Raw genomic sequence first — 20,024 nt, 5'->3', positions numbered from 1 at the left:
GTGAATTCGGAAAGTATTCAGACCCCTTCACTTTTTCCACATTTTGTTACGTTAAAGCCTTATTCTAAAATTGATTTAATCTACACACAACACCCCATAATAACAAGGCAAAACAGTTTTTTAAAAACTTAAATATCACATTTAAATAAGTACTCAGACCATTTACTCAGTACTCTGTTGAAGCACCTTTGGTAGCGATTACATCCTCGAGTCTACTTAGCTATGATGCTACAATCTTGGCACACCTGTATTTGGGGATTTTCTCCCATTCTTCCCTGCAGATCTTCTCAAGCTCTGTCAGGTTGGATGGGGAGCGTCACTGCACAGCTATTTTCAGGTCTCTCCAGAGATGTTAGTTCGGGTTCATGTCCGGGCTCTGGCTGGGCCACTCAAGGACATTCAGAGACTTGTCCTGAAGCCACTCCTGCGTTGTCTTGGCTGTGTACATAGGGTCGTTGTCCTGCGTTGTCCAGTCTGAAGTCCTGAGCGCTCTGGAGCAGGTTTACATCAAGCATCTCTCTGTACTTGGGCTCCCGAGTGGTGCAGTGGTCGAAGACACTGCATCTCAATGCAAGAGGCGTTTATCAGACACACTACAGTACCATTGCTGTTGCTCTTACCCAACTCTGTCTCTGTCTCTCCCTTGCTCTCTCACTTTCTCCCATGCTCTCTCTCTCTCATTATCTCTCTCTCTCTCTCCCAGAATGTCCTCATTTTTAAGACTTTAGAAATCTCTCTCTATCTCTGTCTTTTTCTCTCTCTCCCAAAATATCCTCATTTTTAAGACCTGGATCGAATCCAGGCTGCATCACATCCGGCCGTGATTGAGAGTCCCATAAAGTGGTGCACAATTGGCCCAGCGTCGTCTGGGTTTGGCCGGAGTAGGCCATCATTGTAAATAATAATTTGTTCTTAACTGACTTGCCTAGTTAAATAAATGTTAAATAAAATAAAAAACTTTGCTCTGCTCATCTTTCCCTCAATCCTGACTAGTCTCCCAGTCCCTGCAGCTGAAGAATATCCTCACAGCACGATACTTCCTCCACCATGCCTCAGTGTAGGGATGGTGCCAGGTTTCCTCCACATGTGACGCTTGGCATTCAGGGCAACGCGGAGTGTCTGGATACAGCCAATAGCCGTGGTGTACTGGCCATATACCACAAACCCCTGAGGTGCCTTATTGTTATTATGAACTGGTTACCAATATAATTAGAGTCAAATCAAACTTTATCTGTCACATGCGCCGAATACAACAACTGTAGACCATACCGTGAAATGCTTACTTACTTACTTACTTACCCTTAACCAACAGTGCAGTTAATTTTATTCACCAAATAAACTAAAGTAAAAAATTATAAAAAAGTAACACAACATAACAATAATGAGGCCATATACAGGGGGTACCGATCCCGAGTCAGTTTGCGGGGATACAGGTTAGAGGTAATTTGTACATGTAGGTAGGGGTGAAGTGACTATGCATAGATAATAAACAGTGAGTAGCAGCAGTGTACAAAACAAATGGAGATGGGGGGGGGGGGGGGGTCAATGTAATAGTCAGTTGGCCATTTGATTAATTGTTCAGCAGTCTTATGGCTTGGGGGTAGAAGCTGTTAAGGAGCCTTTTGGTACTAGACTTGGCGCTTCGGTACCTCTTACCGTGCAGTAGCAGAAAAAACAGTCTATGACTTGTGTGACTGGAGTCTCTGACCATTTTATGGGATTTCCTCTGCCACCACCTTTTATCTAGGTCCTGGATTGCAGGAAGCTTGGCCCCAGTGATGTACTGCGCAGTACGCATTACCATCTGTAGCACCTTACGGTAAGATGCCGTAAAACGTCAGCCATCCTCTTCAGCGCCATTTTAAAAATAAATGTTTTGTCATACCCGTGATATACCACGGAGCACCCAGTTCATAATTAAAAATGAATTGTAGACTGCAAATTGATTGCAAAAAGCCCAAACAAATATAATGTTTGACTAAAACATCATTTCAAACCTCTCTATTATGTGTGGGAATACTTTGGAAAATATTTTTTTTTCAATTAAAATCACTTGGAGCTCATTTCCTGGTGTTTTATGTCCAACAATGGAATATATATATATATATTTAAATCTGACAACTTGGGGGGGGGGGGGTGTGTGTGTGTGTGCTCACGTATGTTCACATGCAATGTGCATGTGCATAAGTATGTAGATGTGTAGATGTGACACAAATACAGAACCCTACAGTCTACAGCTTGCCTCTCTTACCCCATACTGTCTGCAGCCTGTCACCAGAGCAACAATAGGTGTTTACAAATATTTACCTTGATGAGCTCACAGAGCTTATCAGTGGTGTCACTTCTCGGGGAAACTTGTGACACTCGCTGAATGCTCAAAGGGGATGTGGCAATGGGAGACAGCTGGAAATATCACAGCCTCTCAACATGCCCCTGTGTGAGTGTGTGTGTGTGAGTGTGTGTGTGTGTGAGTGAAAGGCAAAGGGGGATACCTAGTCAGTTGTAACTCTGAATGCCTTCAACTGAAATGTGTCTTCCGCATTTAACCAGACCCCTCTGAATCAGAGAGGTGTGGGGGGCTGCCTTAATCGACATCCACGTCTTCGGCGCCCAGGGAACAGTGGGTTAACTGCCTTGAGTGTGTGGTGGAAGCTGTGGTGCTTGTGTGTATACATATGTGTGCGTGTGTGCGTGACCTACTGCATGTGCACAAGTGCATTAGTGTACGTGTGTAGGTGTTTGTGCATCCACCTGTGAGTTTCTACAGTGTTAGTTCACAGCAGTATCAGGGGTTTCACCTCTGGTAACATCCTGCCAGCAAAGACGCCATTTTAGGCTAAAGGTGACATGAGTGATGCCAGTTATATAAGGTTCAAGCTGGTTCAAGCTGATGCTTCCATTACCTGACTTTCAGTCTGTATTACTGCTTGTACTTGTAGGTAGTATGGAGTGTACTTGTAGCACTAATGGAGATGGCTAGATTGTATGTTAACCAATAGGTGTGTGTGCATGCATATGCATACATGTGTTTACGCCTGTGTGTGTCTTTTACCTGTTGCAGTCGACATGCAGCAATAGGTGTGTAGCACTGATGGAAAGGGCTATCTTGTGCCACTGGCCATCGGCTAGTCGGTAGGGGAAGGACTCTGAGCGAGGCTTGCCTTTGTAGCGGTAGTGGTAGCGGATCTCCTCCCTCAGCCCACTGCTCTCCAGCTCAAAGTAACTGCAACGGAGGAGAGGGCGAAGGTTACAGGCAGAGTTCAGAGATCACTGAAGCGCTTACAGCCCCTGAGAAATATGGAGAAGGATTTAGCTTGAGGTCATGAGGTTATGCAATGAGGGAATGTGGTGTCTTAATATTCAACATGCATACCCTACCCGTCAAAAGTTTTAAAACACCTTCTCATTAAAGGGTTTTTCTTTATTGTGTACGTTGACTATGAAATAACTATGAAATAACACATATGGAATCATGTAGTAACCAAAAAAGTGTTAAACAAATCCAAATATATTTTATATATGAGATTCTTCAAATAGCCACTCTTTGCCATGATGACAGCTTTGCACACTCTTGGCATTCTCTCAACCAGCTTCATGAGGTAGTCACCTGGAATGCATTTCAATTACCAAGTATACCTTCTTAAAAGTTCATTTATGGATTTTCTTTCCTTCTTAATGTGTTTCAGCCAATCAGTTTGGTTGTGACATGGTGGCGGGGGGGTATACAGAAGGTAACCCTATTTGGTATAAGACCAAGTCCATATTATGGCAAGAACAGCTCAAATAAGCAAAGATAAATGACAGTCCATCATTACTTCAAGACATGAAGGTCAGTCAATATGGAACATTTCAAGAACTTTGGAAGTTTCTTCAAGTGCAGTCGCAAAAACCATCAAGCGCTATTATGAAACTGGCTCTCATGAGGACCGCCACAGGAAAGGAAGACCCAGAGTTACCTCTGCTGCAGAGTTCATAAGAATTACCAGCCTCAGAAATTGTAGTCCAAATAAATGCTTCACAGAGTTCAAGTAACACATCTCAACATCAACTGTTCAGAGGAGAATGTGTGAATCAGCCCATCATGGTTGAATATCTGCAAAGAAACCACTAATAGAAGGACACCAATAATAAGAAGAGACTTGGTTGGGCCAAGAAACACAAGCAATGGACATTAGACTGGTGGAAATCTGTCCTTTGGTCTGGAATCCAAATGGGAGATTATTGGTTCCAACCGCCGTGTCTTTGTGAGACGCGTGTGGGTGGACAGATGATCTCTGCATGTGTATTTCCCACCGTAAAGCATGGAGGAGGTGATGTTGTGGTTAGGGTGTGCTTTTCTGGTGACACCATCTAATTTATTTAGAATTCAAGGCACACTTAACCAGCATGGCCACCAAATCATTCTGCAGCGATACGCGATCCCATCTGGTTTGAGCTAAGTGGGACTTTCATTTGTTTTTAAACAGGACAATGACCCAACACACCTCCAGGCTGTGTAAATGCTATTTTACCAAGAAGGAGAGTGATGGAGTGCTGCATCAGATGACCGGGCCTCCACAATCCCCAACCTCAACCCAATTGAAATGGTTTGGGATGAGTCGGACCGCAGAGTGAAGGAAATGCAGCAAACAAGTGCTCAGCATATGTGGGAACTCCTTCAAGACTGTTGGAAAAGCATTCCAGGTGAAGCTGGTTGAGAGAATGCCAAGAGTGTGCAAAGCTGTCATCAAGGCAAAGGGTAGCTATTTGAAGAATCTCAAATATAAAATATATTTTGAATTGTTTAACACTTTTTTGGTTACTACATGATTCCATATGTCATTTCATAGTTTTGATGTCTTCACTATTATTCTACAATGTATAATATAGTCAAAATAAAGAAAATACTTGAATGAGTAGATGTTCTAGATGTTCTTTTGACCTGTAGTGTACATTCAACTGTATGCAATATTTTTGTGAAGGCAATAGGGTAATGGGCAACTTGGAGCTGTTTGTTATCATAATGACTGATTTAAAACAAGTGAAAAAAGTATTTAATACAAACATCAAGAGGTAAACAGGCGAAATAATAATCTAAAAAGACATGCAAGGTTCGGCTGACAGGAGAAGAGGAAAGTAGAGAAAAAAACAAGAGAGAAGAGAACCAAAGAGAACAGAACCAAAGAAAACAAATGGTCTGAAGAGAACTGACAAGAAGAGTCTGCTGTCTGTCTGAAGAACAAGAAAATTAGAAGAAAAACATTTAAAAGGACAGCAAGAGTGGTGCAAAGGCAAAGCAGACGAGAGAGTCAGCACCCAGAGGAGAATGAGAGGAGGAGTGTGGGAGTGTGTCTCTAAAGCCGTCTGTCTCTAAACCTGTCCAGCATTGCACACACAGGGAGGAGCGGCACCATAAACCTTCAATTGGGCGTAATGACCCAGGCCCAAACATCTCCTTACCCCCTGCACTCAGGCTCTGATCAGCCGCGCTAAATTAAGAGCCAGGAGGCCACAGCCTGCACCCAGGGAACCGTAGCCAGCCAGGCGTGACATTTCTGTTTCCTCAAAAACTTCTGCACACTGGCCCCTTGAAACAACCACCATTTTCCCGTTTCTAATCTCCAGATTCCACCACACACGCAAGTGCACATATGTACACACACACGCACACATACACACACAGGGTTCCAACTCGCACACACACTTCAGCCCAGCCAGGCCCCATCCATATTTATGCCCAGCGAGGATACAACCAACTCGCTATGTAGAATGCCAAGTGAGGCTCCATTCTGGGAAGCTGGATTTATCCCTCTCCCAATTCTCAGTTTGCCGAAAAACTGAGAGCAGCACGTGATAGCTATCCCAAACAGTACTGGCATGCGACACACATAATAATAATGTATATGGCCGTGGATTCAATGGGCCGTTGATCAAACGAAGTGAGATTAACTCAAATATGACGAGAATTAATTAAGTTGTAAACCCTCAGAGCGTGTGCCTGCATCCTAAATGGAACCCTATTCCCTATTTAACACACTACTTTTGGCCAGGGCCCACAGGAAGTGCACTAAATAGGAAAGAGGGTGCCATTTGGGACGTAAGCCGTGTGACTGAACACTTCCGAAGTCATGTGATGATCCTGTTCCCACTTTAATGTTCGGGAGCTGTTCCAGAGAAACAGACAGACCTCAACGTTTAAGAGCCAACAATAAATCAACACATGTACTCTGTACCCAGGCAACTGCCACCTCTAAGAGATCACCAACCTCATTGCTGGGCAATACAACAACCATTCACATGCATCCAAATCTGCCTGCATTTTCATTCGTGGAAGGCATCTATTCATGAAGGGATTAATCAGAACCAGAACCTGCCTAATCCAGGTTCATTCATTCACAGGGCCAGCGGGCAACATTTGGCATGTGATGTCTTAATTATGTCTGGTAAAAGGGGTGGCAGGTGGTCTAGAGGTTAGAGCATTGTGCCAGTAACCGAAAGGTTGCTGGATTGAATCCCCAAACTGACAAGGTAAAAATCTGTCATCCTGCCCCTGAGCGAGACAGTTAACCCACTGTTCTCGGGGCGCCGAAGACGTGGATGCCGATTATGGCAGCCCCCCCCCGCACCTCTCTTATTCAGAGGGCTTGGGTTAAATGTGGAAGACACATTTCAGTTGAATGCATTCAGTTGTACAACTGACTAGGTATCCTTCATTCCCTAAACTGGTTTTCTGTCTGACAAGACGTCATACAACCAGATTACAACCAACTGGTCCATTACATTACAACCAGGTATAGATGCATTTTTTGCTATCAAGACATCTTGGGAAAGATATCATATTTTGGTTATCTGGTTGCAACCCAGACATTAGCAAAACGTCTGCATCTTTGCACACTCTTGGCATTCTCTCAACCAGCATCATGAGGTTAAATTAACAGGTGTGCCTTGTTAAAAGTTCATTTGTGGAATTTCTTTCCTTCTTAATGCATTTGACCCTTTCAGTTGTGTTGTGACAAGGTAGGGGTGGTATACAGAAGATTTACCAATTTGGTAAAACAAAGGTCAGTCAATCCAGAAAATGTCAAGAACTTTTAAAGTTTCTTCAAGTGCAGTGGCAAAAACCATCAAGTGCTATGACGAAACTGTCTCTCATGAGGACCGATACAGGAAAGGAAGACCCAGAATTACCTCTGCTGCAGAGGATAAGTTAGTTAGTTAACTGCACCTCCGTTTGCAGCCCAAATAAATGCTTCACAGAGTTCAAGTAATAGACACATCTCAACATTAACTGTTCAGAGGAGACTGCGTGAATCAGGCCTTCATGGTTAAATTTCTGCAAAGAACCCACCACTAAAGGACACCAATAAGAAGAAGAGACTTGCTTGGACCAAGAAACACGAGCAATGGATATTAGACCAGTGGAGTCCGAATTTGAGATTTTTGGTTCCAACTGCCATGTCATTGTGAGAAGCAGAGTAGGTGAACGGATGATCTCCGCATGTGGTAATCCCACCGTGAAGCATGGAGGAGGAGGTGTGATGGTGCTTTGCTGGTGACACTGTCAGTGATTTATTTAGAATTCAAGGCACTCTTAATAACCAGCATGGCTACCACAGCATTCTGCAGCGATACACCAATCCATCTGGATTGAGCTTAGTGGGACTATCATTTGTTTTTCAGAAGACAATCACCCAACACACCTCCAGGCTATGTAGGGGCTTTTTGACCAAGAAGGAGAGTGATGGAGTGCTGCATCAGATGATCTGGCCTCCGCAATCACTCGACCTCAACCCAATTGAGATGGTTTGGGATGAGTTGGACTGCAGAGTAAAGGAAAAACAGCCAACAAGTGCTCAGCATATGTGAGAACTCCTTCAAGACTGTTGGTAAAGCATTCCAGGTGAAGCTGGTTGAGAGAATGCCAAGAGTGTTCAAATCTGTCATCAAGGCAAAGGGTGGCTACTTTAAAGAATCTAAAATACGGTACCAAAAATATGGAAAAACTCTTGAATGAATGCGTGTCCAAACTTTTTTGAACCTGAAAACACTTTCTAAACGTTTATATTTTATATTTTTTGCATGAACAGATTGTCGCATGGAATGTACGTCACGATTATCAGCCAAAGAGCCGATTTCAACTGACTTTCTTCAACTAATCCTACTTTTTAGATGCCGAAAAGCTGCTGCGGGACGTTTCGTTTGAACAATAGCGGCAGAAAATGTATTAAGTTTAATAAACTGCCCAACGACCAGATTGACCAGAATGGTTGGTAGTGGAAAGACATAGGAAGAAGAGAGATCATGATACAGAAAGCAGTAGAGCATCTAGTAAAGAAAGCATAAAGAGGGCCAAGGTAGGAAGCAAGAGTAATGATGTGTTGGAGTGGAAAGTGGTGATAGTGTTTGATGAGACCACAGGGCCTCACTTACATCCTATCTGACTAAATAATACTGTAAAGAAAGAGGTAGGTGAAGTGAAATGAGCTCGGTTCATTGGAAATGGTATATTGTTAATATTGTGTGGTAGCCAGGCTCAGCAAGAGAAGGTTCTGAAAATGGAAAAGCTTAAAGGGAAGAAGATTAAAAGCCATGTCCCTGGTGCTTGTGGTAGATTGAGGGGAGTCATCACTGGGGTCCCAATATCTATCTCCAAGGATGATATCAAAGAAAATGTGAAGGGAGGCAGAATGATTGAGGCCAAAAGGTTGATCAGTAGGAAAGAGGGTCAAAGAAGTGAAAGCTTATCAGTGATGCGGAGGTTTGAGAAAGTCTTGCCGGGAAAAGCACAGATAGGATTCCTTAGTTTCAATGTTAGAGAATTAGTCCCATATGCACCGCAGTGTTTTAAATGCCAAATAATGGACGTAGCTGCTCAGTGTAAAGAAAATAAAATATGTGCCAAGTGTGGAGGTGCACATGATTACGGTGAATGTGGAAGAAATGTGAAGGTTAAGTGCTGTAATTGTGTGGGGGGGACAAAGTGCAGCATTTGGTGGATACCAGGTATAGAGAGAGGCTAGAGAGGCTGAGAGATATAGGATCAGTCATGGTGTATTATAATGCAGAGGCCACAAAACATTGGTAGAACTATTATCACACCGTTATCATCAGCATCGCTAACTGGCTACAGTGATAGACATTGTGCGCCACCCACAGAAAGAGGCATCCCATTTCGTTGCTTCTTTAGAAAGTTGCAGGAAATATGAATCACCAATGCATTATTTTCATATCTTGTGAGAAACGTGAACAAATCAATACATTTTATTTTAAGTTCAAAATAAAGAATCAATCTTTTAAATTCATATTTTTTAATATTGGTGAAATCTGTTTCAATGTCTGGATCCAATCAGTCCGTCCTCATTCTTCATGTAGGGCCGTACGATACCATTACGATACCAGTTATGTTAGGTAGTCTGTCCAAGAGAGAGTATAAAATATGTCACAATGACATTATTTAAAAAGATTGTACCCGTTGGGAGATACATTGCACAAAATTAGTATATTTATTTAAACACAATAGCCGACATACAGTGTAGGACGTTTCTCGTGAATAAGCTTTTTCAACAGTATATAACTATAGCCTTTACTGTGAGGTGCTAATTTGTATTTAATTTCACTACATGTTAATCTTAAAAGCCCATACATTATATACCATTAAAGGTATGCTCCTAAGAGGAGATGGAGGAGATAAACTTCAAAACCCATCATCACCATCGAATGAATGACCCCTGTTACTGTTTCCATAGCAACCATTGCTCCCTCCTGTGCGAGAAATCGTGTTACCCTTAAACAATTAAGTCAGAGCAAATGAACTAGCATTACTGGGGAGTGTTATTATTCTGCATTTACAGACATCAAAGACAGGGTTTCTGATTCAATCAGCGGGATTGTCTGAATATGGGCCAGTAATTCAAGATAAAGATACAATATATGTTTATATATATATATATATATATATATATATATATATATATATATATATATATATATATACAGTGCCTTGCGAAAGTATTCGGCCCCCTTGAACTTTACGACCTTTTGCCACATTTCAGGCTTCAAACATAAAGATATAAAACTGTATTTTTTTGTGAAGAATCAACAACAAGTGGTACACAATCATGAAGTGGAACGACATTTAGTGGATATTTCAAACTTTTTTAACAAATCAAAAACTGAAAAATTGGGCGTGCAAATCCGGCTTTAAACTTCTTCACAACAGTATCTCGGACCTGCCTGGTGTGTTCCTTGTTCTTCGTGATGCTCTCTGCGCTTTTAACGGACCTCTGAGACTATCACAGTGCAGGTGCATTTATACGGAGACTTGATTACACACAGGTGGATTGTATTTATCATCATTAGTCATTTAGGTCAACATTGGATCATTCAGAGATCCTCACTGAACTTCTGGAGAGAGTTTGCTGCACTGAAAGTAAAGGGGCTGAATAATTTTGCACGCCCAATTTTTCAGTTTTTGATTTGTTAAAAAAGTTTGAAATATACAATAAATGTCGTTCCACTTCATGATTGTGTCCCACTTGTTGTTGATTCTTCACAAAAAAATACAGTTTTATATCTTTATGTTTGAAGCCTGAAATGTGGCAAAAGGTCACAAAGTTCAAGGGGGCCGAATACTTTCGCAAGGCACTGTATATATATATATATATATATACTGTATATACCCCAAACAGAAGCCATGGATTACATGCAACATCTGCTGCCGCTTTCAAAGGAGCAGGACTCTAACCCGAAAGCTTATAAGAGGCCAGTTCATCTGATGCAGCACTCCATCACTCTCCTTCTTGGTCAAATAGCCCTTACCCAGCCTGGAGGTATGTTTTGGGTCATTGTCCTGTTGAAAAACGATGATAGTCCCACTAAGCCCAAACCAGATGGGATGGCGTATTGCTGCAGAATGCTGTGGTATCCAAGCTAGTTAAGTGGCCTTGAATTCGAAATAAATGACAGAGAGTGTAATCGGAAAAGCATCCCCACACCATCACACCTCCTCCTCAATGCTTCACGGTGGGAACCACACATGCAGAGATCATCCGTTCACCTACTCTGCGTCTCACAAAGACATGACGGTTAGAACCAAAAATCTCAAATTTGGACTCATCACACAAAAGGACAAATTTCCACTGGTCAAATGTCCATTGCTAGTGTTTTTTGGCCCAAGCAAGTCTCTTCTTCTTATTGGTGTCCTTTAGTAGTGGTTTCTTTGCAGATGTGTCTGTTACTTGAACTCTGTGAGCATTTATTTGGACAACAATCTGAGGTGCAGTTAACTCTAATTTATCCTCTGCAGCAGAGGTAACTCTGGTCTTCCTTTCCTGTGGCGGTCCTCATGAGAGCCAGTTTCATCATAGCACTTGATGGTTTTAGCAACTGCACTTGAAGAAACTTTCAAAGTTCTTGAAATTGTCCGTATTGACTGACCTTCATGTCTTAATAATGTAATGATGGACTTTCTTTTTTCTTCTTGCCATAATATGGACTTGGTCTTTTACTAAATAGGGTTATTTTATTTTATGCATATAAAATGTGTTGTGTTGTCACAACACAACTGATTGTCTCAAACGCATTAACTTTTAACAAGGCACACCTGTTAATTGTAATACATTCCAGGTGACTAACTTATGAAGCAGGTTAGGAAAATGCCGAGAGTGTGCAAAGCTGTGTAATGGGAATTTTAATGTTTGTGCTATTTCTATGCTGTTCTATAAGTTATCCTGTTGAAACTCTAGGGGCAGTATTTCATTTTTGGATGAAAAACGTTCCCGTTTTAAACAAGATATTTTGTCACGAAAAGATGCTTGACTATGCATACAATTGACAGCTTTGGAAAGAAAACACTCTGACGTTTCCAAAACTGCAAAGATATTATCTGTGAGTGCCACAGAACTGATGCTACAGGCGAAACCAAGATGAAACTTCAAACAGGAAGTGAGCAACATTTTTGAGGCGCTGTTTTCCATTGTCTCCTTATATGGCTGTCACTGCGCAAGGAATGAGCCTACACTTCTGTCATTTCCCCAAGGTGTTTGCAGCATTGTGACGTATTTGTAGGCATATCATTGGAAGATTGACCATAAGAGACCACATTTACCAGGCGGACGCCTGGTGTCCTGCGTCGAAATTGGTGCGTAATCTCCAGGTGCAAGTATTCTTCCATGTGGATTCAGAGGAGAAAGCAGACTTCCACGAACGATATATCATCGAAGAGATATGTGAAAAACACCTTGAGGATTGATTCTAAACAACGTTTGCCATGTTTCAGTCGATATTATGGAGTTAATTTGGAAAAAAGTTTGCCGTTTTGATGACTGAATTATCGTTTTTTTTTGGTTGCCAAACGCGATGAACAAAGCGAAGCGATTTCTCCTACACAAAGAATATTTTTGGAAAAACTGAACATTTGCTATCTAACTGAGAGTCTCCTCATTGAAAACATCCGAAGTTCTTCAAAGGTAAATTATTTTATTTGAATGCTTTTTGTGTTTTTGTGAAAATGTTGCCCGCTGAATACTACGCTAAATGCTACGCTAGCTTTCAATACTCTTACACAAATGCTTGTTTTGCTATGGTTGAAAAGCATATTTTGAAAATCTGAGATGACAGTGTTGTTAACAAAAGGCTAAGCTTGAGAGCTAGCATATTTATTTCATTTCATTTGCGATTTTCATGAATAGTTAACGTTGCGTTATGGTAATGGACTTGAGGCTGTATTTACGATCCCGGATCCGGAATGGCTAGTATCAAGAGGTTCTATAAACCAATTTCTGTGTTCATGCAAGTGACTAACTGTAAAAATCACACCTATCAGTAGATGCAATTTGGCAGTACACCCAAATGTTGTTTTAAGAACAAACAAAAGATATCTCAGTTTAGAGAGGAGAAGCCTCGTGAGGTGTTGGTCTGTCACGTTATGAAACAGTATTGGTCAGTAACATGACTGAAACAAAACGGTATTGATTCATTAATTATGCTAAATCATGCAAATATAACTTGTCTATGTATAGCTGTATAAAAGACAACTGTTGGGACTGCCCGAGGAGAGCTCCTGATTGACATGTGTACTATAGTGCATTGAGTGGGTTGGAACTTCTCCAGCGCGCTGTTAATAAACAATGATTCATTTGAGATTGACTGAGTGTCCGTGTATGAGAATTTTTCCACAACAATTTGGCGTCAAGAACAGAATGATTGATTCCACGTGCGGAGGGTCTCCCAAGTTGCACAGTGGTCTAAGGCACTGCATCACAGTTATGAAAACTTAGGACACTAAAGAGGCCTTTCTACTGACTCTAAAAAACACCAAAAGGAAGATACCCAGGGTCCCTGCTCATCTGCGTGAATGTGCCTTAGGAATGCTGCAAAGAGGCATGAGGACTGCAGATGTGGCCAGGGCAATAAATTGCAATGTCCGTACTGTGAGACAGCCGATTGTCCTAGCAGTGGCAGACCACGTGAAACAACACCTGCACAGGATCGGTACATCCGAACATCACACCTGCGGGACAGGTAAAGGATGGCAACAACAACTGCCCGAGTTACACCAGGATTGCACAATCCCTTCATCAGTGCTCAGGCTGAGAGAGGCTGGACTGAGGGCTTGTAGGCCTGTTGTAAGGCAGGTCCTCTCCAGACATCACCCGCAACAACGTTGCCTATGGGCACAAACCCACCGTCACTGGACCAGACAGGACTGGCAAAAAGTGCTCTTTACTGATGAGTCGCGATTTTGTCTCACCAGGGGTGATGGTCGGATTCGCGTTTATCGTTGAAGGAATAAGCATTACACCGAAGTCTGTACTCTGGAGCGGGATCGATTTGGAGGTGGAGGTCTGTCATGGTCTGGGGCGGTGTGTCACAGCATCATCAGACTGAGCTTGTTGTCATTGCAGGCAATCTCAACTCTGTGGGATACAGGGAAGACATCCTTCTCCCTCATGTGGTACCCAACCTGCAGGCTCATCCTGACATGACCCACCAGCATGACAATGCCACCAGCCATACTGTTCGTTCTGTGCGTGATTTCCTGCCAGACAGGAATGTCAGTGTTCTGCCATGGTCAGTGAAGAGCCCTGATCTAAAATTCCATTGAGCATGTCTGGGACCTGTTGGATCGGAGGGTGAGGGCTAGGGTCGTTCCCCCCAGAAATGTCCGGGAACTTGCAGGTGCCTTGGTGGAAGAGTGGGGTAACATCTCACAGCAAGACCTGGCATCTTATGTTCATACAAATATTTACAAATATTAAGTTTGCTGAAAATAAATGCAGTTGACAGAGAACGTTTCTTTTTTTGTTTTTTTGAGTTTATAAACTGTAACTCAGTAAAATAATTGAAATGGTTGCATCTTGCATTTATATTTTTGTTCAATATCATTGTAACATATGAACCTTGCAGCAGTTGTAAGGCAACTGTACATCATAAGGCAAGGAAGGTTGATGTACTCCGTGTAGATTTCTATACAGGTCTTTGTGATCCAATGATGAAAGCTCCATATCATTGAAAATATACTAGTAGATTTACCAAATATTCACAGGCAATAGCCCAAAACATATAGCCTTTGTATCAGGCTTAACCTGTCCCATCTGAATGGACACTTGTAGTGTATATAAAAGGATGGGCGACAGAGAGCTGGTTTGAAGTGCAGGGCACATCAGGTGTTTATTGTAAAGGACCACAGGAGGAAGCAGGTAGCTGGGTCCAGGGGCAGGCAGATGTTCATACATGGAGGTTCAAAAAGGCAACAGTACAGGCAGGGTAAAGGCTAGTAATGTCGTCTGGGAGATCAGGCAATAGGTTGATAGCAGGAAATCCGATAGGCTAAAGTACAGGCAGGGAATAGGCAGAAGGCATCATTAGTGAGGCAGGCAAAAACTATCATACACAGGCGGATTCAATTGCGGGAAAACCAGCACTCCGACTAGAAGTGTATCACAAAACAAACAATACCTCACAATGATGGGGTGCAAATAACTGAACTAAATAGGTGTGATAATGACATACAGGTGTGTGAACAGGTGATCAGAATTCAGGTGATTGGGATCTGGAGAGTGAGCTGTGTTCAGGGGATCTACAGTATGTGTTTGAGAGTGTGAGCTGGAAAGTGGTTTGGAACTTGAGATGCATTCAGGGGATCTACGTGTTTGAGAGTGTGAGTTGGAAGCAGACATTACAGGTCGAGGGCAAGACTGTACAGCCTCCCCTTGAGAAATCACATTGAATCAGTCTAACAGGAGCTCAAACAGGTAGGTCTGCATTTTATAAGCACTTGGCCCCCAGGACCATACAATTACCCAATTGGAACCAATAAACTGGTTCTACAATGTAAAAGGCAATTTCTATATTTATTGCTACATTCCTACATTCTTCTTACTCAGACTTAATGATTATTAATGATATTTCAACTCATGCATACATAAAAAAAATCCTCTCTTATTCAATGTTCTGACTCCAAAGCGTGGAGCGCAGGTCACGTAGCCTATTTCTATGTGCACTGAGGCGCGCACCCTCCTACTATGCACAGGAATGAAGTGGCTATCCTCAGCAAGCCAATTTCAATTCTGCCTGAACTTATTGTAAAAACTGGAAATTGGAACTGTCTCGTTCTCAACTCCTGTGACTGGACGCTGCTCAAGCTTGTCGTCTGTCCCTATCCGAATGGCCTGTGCCAAGAAACTTTCCTGCCAAGGAAGTCGTCTCCATCTGCTTCTCCTCCTCCATCTTGTGGTGGAGTAGATGGAGAACATCAAGAGGTTTTGTTCCAATAGTGCTGGTCCCGTGTCACAAGTTGTGCAAACCGAAGGCAGCGGCATGCTGCTAAATGGATTAGAGTGTCTGCGAGAGGTCTGGAGCAGATCAAGATGAAGAATAGCTTCGCCGCCCTGGTGCCTGATCTACCTCTGCCTTCATTGCTGGGTCTGCCTGTATCTGTGACAGCTGTGCTGACTCCATCTGTGCTGACTCCAACAGCGGCCTCGTCGTCGAGTTTGTCTCCTTTCCCTTTCTCTGGATCTGACGGGGCTCTTCCTGCTGTGGCAGGTCTGGACCTACTACCGGGAGCTGCGGGCGTACACTATCCTGCTTCTCGCGGGCCTGTGAAAGGTTCCATGAAATGTGTGAGTGGTGGAATTGGGCGGACTTCTCCATCCCCTTCTCCGGCCGTTGTATTGGGCAGTTCAATGGTGAGAAACGTCTCAGTCCCTGGAGCAAAAATGTTGTGCTATCCAAGAGCACATGTACTTAACTTATCACACCTGGCACAAATTATTGTCTAGTTCTGTTTTTCCGATACCTGTGCCCAGAGGGGAGTAGTTCAAAGTCAGGATACAGGGGGTGGCTTGTGAGCCTTGCGGAGGGCCCTGACCTTAAAGATCTCATCCAAGCCTGTCTGTTTGACTCCAAGTACCTTGCTTGCTGTAGTGATAATCCTTCTCAGCATATTTCCATGGCTGACATTGGCATTGACAAACCAACAACAACAACAACAAAAAACTAAAAGTTAAAATACTCTAAATGAAAGATTTGCAAAACCGAGTCAGTATAGTTAACATTAAAAGATCACAACTTTTCGAGAAAGTACAATCGCTGTTGACTCTTTTTGTAGATCAGGTTTGTACATTTACTCCACTGAAGCTTATTGTCCAAGAGGACACCCAGATATTTGTATTCCCCTACAATCTCTATGTTCTGACCTCTGATAGATGTTGCAGAGTTAGGTGCTGTACGCGTCCTGAAGTCTATGCACATCTCTTTGGTCTTGTTGATATTGAGGACCAAGTGTGAATCATCACACCACTCTACAAAGTCATTTAGGACCGGGCCATGGTTTTCCTTGTCATCATACAACAGGCTGATCAAGACAGTGTCATCAGCGAACTTAACGAGGTGTCTGGATGGGAACTAGTACAACTATTAGAGTGCAAGATGTACAGGAGTGGAGACAAAACACATCCCTGAGGAGAGCCTGTGTTGGTGGTGTGTATCTCTGACATGTGGGGACCAACTTTGAGCCGCTGTGACCGATGGCTCAGGAAGTACCATGTTGAGGAGAGTGATATCATCAAAAATGATGAATGACATCATCAACTCCTCTGCTGGGCTGATGAAACCATGGGTGCCTAAGCCAGCTCATCGAGCTTCCACGCCCTAGCTGGTTCGAGAGGTTTTCTTGCCCTGTTTGGCTTTGGGAAGCGCTCATCCCACGTAGGCCTCAGCCGGATGACCAGGGTTTTACACCAAAGCCGGCTCGCCAGGCGTCTACGCCTCAGCCAGCTCACCAGGCTCCCACATTCCAGTGGGATCATCAGGCCGGCACACCTCAACCGGATCGTCAGGCTCCTACGCCTCTGCCAGTTCGCCAGACTCCTACGCCTCTGACGGTTCGTCTGGCTTCTGCGCTCCAGCCGGCTGATCCAGCGCCCATGCCTTGGCCAGCCCATCAGGCCCGTCCAGGTGGGAAGCCGTGTGGTGCCCCTTGAGGGGGGGATACTGGCACACCTACTCCTGCTCTCCCACCCTGGCGGTCGAGGGCACCAGGCTGCCCTGCATTGCGCACTCCTGCCACCATCATTACGCACACCTGCTTCCCTCGTCACATGCATCAGCGAATCATTACACTCACCTGGACTCAATCACCCATGTTATTACCTCACCTTTATCTGTCTGTTCCAACACTCTGTCCCCAGCGTCTGCATTAACGTTCGTATGTCATTGTTACCCGGTGCTGCCCTATTCCTGTCCTGTTCCATGTCTGTGCTAAATTAATTGTTCAACTCTCCGTACCTGCTTCTCATCTCCAGTGTCGGTTCTTACAGCTTTAACACATGTCCACTTATTTTGTCTGAGCCTGGGCTTTTGTGTGCGTTACATCCCCTGAATAACTTCAAAACATCAGCCTTTTTACCCTCTCTGCGCACGGGACCCGCTAGCGGGCTGAAATTCCACAACATACGGTGATCGCTACATAAATAGTCATATTAAACATTCATGAAAATACAAGTGTTTCACATGTATCGAAAGCCTAGAATATTGCTAATCCAACTGCGTTGTCAGGTTTAAAAAAGGATTTACTGCGAAAGAATACGATGTGATTATCTGAGCATAGAACCCCATAAAAAACAACAATTTAAACCAGCATAGGCGTAACATAATCACAAACTGCATTAAAATAAATTGTTTACCTTTGACGATCTTCATCTGTTTGCAATTCCAATGCTCATTGTTACACAATGAATGATCTTTTGTTTGATAAAATCAGTTTTTATAGCCTAACACGAAACATTCTGTGAACCGCTTGTGTCATGAATTCCGTCTCATTCCATTTTCGACGACACATTCCAGGTAAATAACCCACACAGAACGTGACTTTTCCAGTCATGTTTGGTTTCACTGCAATCAACGGGTTTGTTTGTAACACAATCACGGGACGTATTGACTGAAAGAAACCGATTTGAAGACGACAAGTCATGACATTTGTGCACCAATGATTTGCCCGCTATTTCGTTGATTGACTGTCTTTTAACCCAATGACCACTGATCGTCTTGAAATCTAGCTGGGTAGATAGCCAATGAGCTGAGGTAAACGGCAATACGCCATGTTTATGTGTTGCAAGACCAAACCATGTTGTAAGATCCAGCGTAAAGTGAGTAATTCGCTATTGAAGTTTCATACCGGAAGGAGAAACACATATTACGCACTGCATTGTTTGGTTAACGCGCAGATTCAGCTGTTTATATATCAATCAGTTTGGCGACTAAGTCAGGGAAAGCTAAATCTAAGTCTAGATATACAGATGTACACACAATTTTAGAATAAATTGATTGGGAAGGTGAGACAGAGATTGTTGTAGGACGATTCCTTTAGCGATTGTGGATGAATATTTTTTGAACGTTAGAGGACATCGTTTTGGACTGGTAAGCTCGTATCATGCTAATGCCCTTGTTTGAAATTAATAATATAAAATATTATTTGTAATTTTAGAAGCAATATATAAACATGTAATGTCATGAAATGTGAGATGCGTGTGTCTGCCGCCCCACTCCAACCCAGATGAAATAGCCTATTTGAGGCTGTTGAGGAGAGGGCAGGACCACATCAATGGACAAAGTGAAATGGAGACAGTAGATACAGCTGGTCTGTTGTAATATAATAGAGACAGTAGATCTAGCTGAAATGTCAATTTAAAAGAGACAGTAGATCTAGCAGGTCATAATAATATATTCAACCTTATGTTCCCTGTACTCTCTATATATATCTGTTTATTATTATTATACCTATAACTGAACATTTTCTTTCACAGTGACACTGACTAAGAATATCTGGTGTCCTGTGTGAATTTAAGTATGCTCTCTCTAATTCTCTCTTTCTCTCGGAGGAGGACCTGAGCCCTAGGACCATGCGTCAGGACTACCTGGCATGATGACTCCTTGCTGTCCCCAGTCCACCTGGTCTTGCCGCTGTTCCAGTTTCAACTGTTCTGCCTGCGGCTATGGAACCCTAAACTGTTCATTTTTACTCTTGAGGTGCTGTCCTGTTGCACCCTCTACAACCACTGTGATCTCCACCCGGCACAGCCAGAAGAGGACTGGCCACCCCTCATAGCCTGGTTCCTCTCTAGGTTTCTTCCTAGGTTTTTGTATTTCTAGGGAGTTTTTCCTAGCCACCGTCCTCTACACCTGCATTGCTTGCTGTTTGGGGTTTTAGGCTGGGGCTATATAAATAGATTTGATTTGATAGAGGACTGAGGGTCTTCCAAATATTGAAAGTGTGTAAATAGTTACCCATGTTATTTTGTAAATGTATATATATTTTTTCATATAATTTTTTATCAATCATTATTTTTTTTCCCATTATTTTTTTGCTCCATTTTTTTGTGGGGGGGGGGGGTGTTAGAATACCATTTTGATATTTTGGATATAGTAATTTGTTTAAAAATGTATACCTTCGCCAATTTGGCCACTTGGGTACATTTGGGCTACTTGTGTAGGACACCTGGGTGACTTCATGATAAATGTCATGTAGCACACTTATTTTGGAA

The 20,024-nt window shown here is 42.8% G+C and overlaps 1 protein-coding gene across 1 annotated transcript in view; it reads right to left on the bottom strand.

Annotated features, from left to right (window-relative positions):
- Nucleotides 1–20,024, bottom strand: part of LOC139412397 (protein kinase C-binding protein NELL1-like) — a 373,856-nt gene that overhangs the window by 330,409 nt on the left and 23,423 nt on the right. The window contains exon 4 of the mRNA XM_071159206.1: nt 3,053–3,223. Within this exon, the coding sequence (XP_071015307.1) occupies nt 3,053–3,223 (171 nt within the window). The remainder of the gene's footprint in view (nt 1–3,052; nt 3,224–20,024) is intronic.

The sequence above is a fragment of the Oncorhynchus clarkii genome, chromosome 6 (genome assembly GCF_045791955.1).
Source record: "Oncorhynchus clarkii lewisi isolate Uvic-CL-2024 chromosome 6, UVic_Ocla_1.0, whole genome shotgun sequence".
Taxonomy (NCBI): domain Eukaryota; kingdom Metazoa; phylum Chordata; class Actinopteri; order Salmoniformes; family Salmonidae; genus Oncorhynchus; species Oncorhynchus clarkii.
Note: the sequence above shows the minus strand (reverse complement) of the source record. Positions and strands in the feature narration are given on the sequence as shown.